At 38.6% G+C, this 5,759-nt stretch overlaps 1 protein-coding gene across 1 annotated transcript in view; it reads left to right on the forward strand.

Moving 5' to 3' along the window:
- Nucleotides 1-321: 321 nt before the first annotated feature.
- Nucleotides 322-5,759, forward strand: part of LOC105815252 (uncharacterized protein KIAA1109-like) — a 54,494-nt gene continuing 49,056 nt past the window's right edge. The window contains exon 1 of the mRNA XM_012650399.1: nucleotides 322-479. Within this exon, the coding sequence (XP_012505853.1) occupies nucleotides 322-479 (158 nt within the window). The remainder of the gene's footprint in view (nucleotides 480-5,759) is intronic.

The following is a 5,759-nucleotide window of genomic DNA, read 5'->3' on the forward strand; positions in this document are numbered from 1 at the left end:
CTGCCGCCGCCGCCGCCCCTGCCCAAGGCCCTAGGCGTTCCCCGGAGAGAGGCCAGAGAGGTTCCGGGCTGCCTCGGCACTCGCCAGGTGAGGGGACGGGTCGGGCTGGGCGGGGTTGAGATTGGCTGCACCTTTTTCCAGGGTCTCTGGACCTCAGTCGGGTCAGCGTCTGAGAGGATTCGTTTCGTCGCGGCTGCCGGCTGCGACTCATATTCCTCTGCCATCCTTACCTGCAATGCGGAGACCTATAGACAGGGTGTCGGAGGTCAGCAGGAAAGCCTGGAAGGGCCATGACAGTCAGATGGTTGGCCAAGGACTGGGATGCAGGAGCGGTCCCTGCGGGTGGTGGTGAGGAGGGTGGGCGGCGCTCCACTTGCTGGTGTGTGGACTCCGCGGCAGGAAGGACTGTGCACCCGGCAAGCTTGGGCTTCAGCCCTGCTAGCTGCGGTTTGCGATATCCCGATGCTGCTTAACATAGGGTCGGCTGACCAAGGGCGATGAAGCCTTACAACCCTCCCCCACCCCAACCCCGCCTCTTTCCTCCCCAGGTTTGATGCGTTTTGTATTCTGAATTGGTGCTTGCTGCACTACACTATGGAAGAGTACGCTTCAGCAGATTTTCCCTTTGGTCGAAGCAAGGTGAAGGGAAGTTGATGTTCCTTCCGGAGAGTATTAGTTGTTTTTTTCCCTCCCCATTAGCCTTAGTGTTGACATTTGTTAGAGACGTTTGTTAAAGGGAAAAAGTTATTGTCAGTTTCCTCTGTAAGAAAGTAAAGGGTTTTGTAACTGCATGTATGTTTCAACCGGTTTCATGTTGATGCTTTCACCCTGTGCATAGCAAATGAAGTTGATATTCTAAGTTAACTAGACACAGTATAAAAATAGATGCATTAAGCAGTATATTTACCTATGTAACTATTGAGGGGTACATACTTTATGTGTGTATATTATCACATTTAATATAACAATCCTATTATCTAGGCTATTACTGTTCGCATTTTATAGATGAAAGAACAAAAGCCTATAGCCCTAAAAAGTAACTTGTTCAAAGTCAGAACTGTGATTCAAACCGGGTAATCTGACTCCAGTTTACAGTCCCTTAATCAGTATGCTGTATCATCTCCCAGGCATCTCAAAGGTGGGATTTTCATTTGATAAAAAGTGTGGCAGGTGCTGGGAATAGGAAGTAAACTAAGGCACTGTTCTTGCCAGCAAGGACCCAGCAGTTTGAGAGAAAAACTTTTTCAAGGCCACACTTTGGGTATGTTTTAAAGATAGGATTTGACCTCCAGAACCCATTGATTACCTAAGTCATGCTCTTTCCATGAGTACAGTAGTTTTTGAAACCTTTGGAAGGCTTTAGTTGGGAGGATGTCTTATTCTAAATTTAGGAATATTTCTTATTTGGAAACTTTAAACAAGGAAATGCAATATTAGACTAACATTAAAGAGTTTCCTTTTGTGCATTCATGTCTAATCAAATAATTTAATCTGAAATGGTTACACTGCTGATAAAGCCAGAATACCTTGAATAATTGGTTAAAATGCTATTCTTTTCAGGTGTGTTAAGATGAAATGCTGCAAAAGGGCCTTCTGAAGATAAGGAGAAGGAAAAATAGAACATTGCAGACTGTGGAAAAAAAACCTTGGGTAAATATTTTTGGCTACGATCTAAAAAGATCAGATTTCCAGTTAAAGCTCGGGGAAAAGTCTTCTGACTTTCTGCTTCAGTTGTGGTTTAATATGCCTATATGATCACTAAATGAGGATGGGGTAGTGGTGATGTATAATGTGACCGGAGAATCATTTTACCTGACTTTTGAACTATTGATACCTGATTGACAACTTAGTTGTGTACTTAGACTGTACATTAGCAGGAGAAAGCCAAGGTAATCCTTTGCTTGATTATCAAGTGTCAACATGCTTTTCTCTCTTTTGCTTACTTTTTAATCTGCCGATGTTTTATAAAGGGTTTTAAAAAGAAATGAAGAAGATGAAGAAAAGTAGTTGACTTTTGGTTTGTTCTTCATAGAATATTGTGTGTGCTTGAACTCAAGTATATTTTTTATCATAAATTCTATGGAGAGTCATAGCAAACATGATTAAACATGATTAAGGAGCAGTTTAATTTCATAAATATTTATTAAGTATCATCCATGCTTATAGAAATAGGCAAGTGGTCTTCATGGCCCTGGAGAGTACTAGAATAGTGAATTTTTTTCTAGAAGGTAACAATTTTGCAAACTCATATATTTTCTTGATTTTATATGCCAGGGTTATTTTTTGGTTCATGTGATAGACTAGGAAAGGAGCATTACCAACACGGCAAATATTTGTATTTATAATAAATTTTTCATATATAGTTAATAAAGCAGGGTTCTCTAATGCTGCCTTAAGTTACAGTGGGAAAATAGGATTTTTATAAACTTTATTTTAGCATACTGTTTTTCACATTAAAGATAGTGACAGAATTTAAAAATTCCATGGTAGGTTAGCAGAATTACTTTAATTTGAGAAAATTTCAGGGAATTTATATATGACAAATAGCAGTGACATGGTCAGATAGCCAACAGTCTGGATGATGAATTGGAAGGAGGTGAGCTTGGAAGCCTGGTGTTCAGTTAGAGGCTGTTGGCATAATCCAGATGGGAAATGAGAATCTAAAAGTACAGCAGTACAAATTGGAATTAAGGGATGGAGATGGATTTGATAGATGCAAAGAAGGTAGAATGCATAGGATTTAGTGGGCTTGAGGGAAAGTGAAGTCAGGGTAATTTTAGCCACTAACATGCTTATTCACATAATTAATGATTAATAAATATTTTTGGGATCAATAGAATGAATTCTGATATATGCTTTGGGAAACTGAGTGGATTCTGGGACAATTTACTGAGGTAGGGAGTATAGAAAGAGTGATAGATTGGAGAACATGTTTGGAGGAGATGAGTTCAATTTAGGCCATTATAGTTGAGGCATCTGCAATGTCTAAGAAATCATTAGCAGTTGTATATATGGATCTGAATTAAAAATAAGACCCAGCCTGAGATGTAAATTTTGGAATCACAGTTCATAGATGATAGTTAAAAGCAATGGCAATGGGCCGGATGTGGTGGCTCATGCCTGTAATTCCAGCACTTTGGGAAGCTGAGCAAGACAGGAGGAGCACTTGAAGCCAGGAATTCAAAACCAGCCTGGACAACATAGACCCTATCTCTACAAAAAAATTTAAAAAAAAAAGTTAACCAGGCATGGTGACACATGCCTATAGTCCTAGCTACTCAGAAGGTTGAGGCAGGAGGATCTCTTGAAGCCCAGGAGTTCGAGGCTGTGGTGAGCTATGATCTCACAACTGCACTCTAGCCTGGGCAGCAGAGCAAGACCCTGTCTCTAAAAAACAAAAACAAAGGAATAGCAATGGATGAAATAGGGAGAAAATGTAGAGTGATACTAGGAGAGAAATGAGAATGGAGAACACCAACATTTAAGGGTAAGGTGTATGAAAAACGTACCTCGAAGGTGTGGACAGGGAAGTAGGAGTGGGCAAGAGAGTCATAGAAGTCAGTGCAAGAACCGAGTTTGGAGAAAAGGAATCAGTATTAAGTATCTATAAACATCAAATAGGGCGAGGACAACTAAAGTATCCAATGGACATACCAATTAAGAAATTGTTGACCTGAGCAAGAGCAGTTTTACAGGTGAAGCCAGTTCACACTGGGCAAGAGATAAGGAAGTTGAAATAGCCGATGTCATTTACTGCTTCAGAAAGTTTGGTCGTAAACGGAATAGAGAAAAATATAGCTAGAGATGTGAGTTTGAGAGAGGGTTTTTGTTTTTTAAAGGTATGAGGGATATAAGCACATTTACAATGTTTATTTCCTGAGGATAAAAAACCATCAGAAAGAAAATTTAAAGATACAGGAATGAGGCAGAGTGACTGGTGAAGCAAAGTCACTGACCAAGCTGGAGAGGATGTAATGCAAGGGTTCAGGTCAGGAGCACTTTAGATAGACTTCTACTGAGACAGGAGGGAAGGAAGTGGTGATGACTATGGATACAGACAAATTTGTAGGAGGCAGGGTAGAGGTTATCTAGAGTTCATACAAGAGACTCTGCTTGTGGTAGAAAGAGGAAATGGTTCACTCAGGTAATCGGTAGCCTTATTGGTGAGGTATTGCTAACTCCTGATCTTTTTGTAAGGTGGATGCAAGTGAGGTAATTTAGCTTAAGATGACAGGTGTGAACCATAGGGGTAGAGATACCTAGAAATGAAGCCCCACAACTAGTCAATTAGTGGTATATAGAAGTGGGAGCACTAAACTTTTTCACTCATGGTAATTTCTCTTGATCCCTTTGTATTGCTGGCCATATTAAGGAATGTGCTCAAGGTAGTAATTAGTTCTAAAAGTAGATAATGTTTAAAAATATGGTTCCTTCTAGATTTAGAGAGGTTGAATTTACCTTTTTTTACCCTATTAGTTCATAAATTTTCTACAGCTTTTTAGGAGTTAAAAAAAAAAATAGTTCAATAAGTGTTTAGGTGAACCAGCATAAATTTCTGGTTATAAAAGTGAGATTTGCTAAAGGGCAGCATTTTCATTGGAAGATATGACTTCTTAGATATTTAGAATTCTTCCACATATAACATGAAGGACCATTTTTGTAGCATAGATTATTTTATGATATTAAAAAGTACTTAACATTTGTTTAGTTTGCTGATTTATAGTGTTTGTCAGTCACCGTATCTGAGTATTTCTTCTGCCTGGGTTTTGATTCACTTCAAAGAATCGTGTTCTTTGGCATTTGTGGAACTATGTTATTCATATTACCTTAATGCTTGCTTGGTTGTTATTTATGTTAACTAATTTCTTCTGGTTATGAAATTCTGTTATCTTACATATTATAACAAGGAATGGGACACATTTTGGTCATTGTTTACTGTCATGCATTTTATTGTTTTTAGCTTTCAGTTTTTTTGGTTGAACTGTTTTTTTTAAAGAACATTAATAAATAGTGGCTTAGCTACTGCTGCTATAATGTGTTTTTTTGTCAAGCCCTGTGCTGCAAATTCTGTGTTTGCTTTGTGTTTTCAATGCCTTAGCATCTCTTAGAGAAAGGGATGGCCATTTTACTACTTGGAAAGAGTAGTAAAGAGAGTCAAAAGAGAGCCAATAACTTGCTCAAGCTATCTCACAACCAAGGAAAGGATAGAGTGTATGGAGCCAACTTTCCATTTCAAATTTAGTTTTAAAGCCTACTCTATTTCTAGGATACCAGATGATTTCCATTATTTCTGTTTGAATGTTATTTTACCACTTTATTCTGTTGGACTTTACGGTTAGTTAACCAGGGAAATTGTGTTTGTTGTGTATAGAATCCTGGGATTGAAGGGGATCTGGAATGACTCTTCCTAGGGTAGCAAGGATTATAGCTAATCTATTATTAAGAGTTTATGTTTATTGAGTGCTTTATAGGTGCCATGCACTGTAATAAATGCTTTATAACCATTATTGTATAGATAATCTATTTGACCTAAGAGGATAGTTGTCTATTTTGTTTGCTTAAAGAAACAGAATAGGACATTATATAATTTTGATTTACACACAAAGCCGTTGGCCCTGGCCCAGATAGTAAAGGAGTCTTAAGTTTGTTTTTTTTTTTTTTTTTTTTGCCTAGTATCTCCTGTTTAAGATTTTCTCCATCCTGAGGGATCTGAGGCTTTGTGTGATATTTATAGGTCCTGCGTGCTAATGGGAAAAGTA

The sequence above is a fragment of the Propithecus coquereli genome, unplaced genomic scaffold (assembly GCF_000956105.1).
Source record: "Propithecus coquereli isolate 6110/MARCELLA unplaced genomic scaffold, Pcoq_1.0 Scaffold323, whole genome shotgun sequence".
Classification (NCBI taxonomy): Eukaryota; Metazoa; Chordata; class Mammalia; order Primates; family Indriidae; genus Propithecus; species Propithecus coquereli.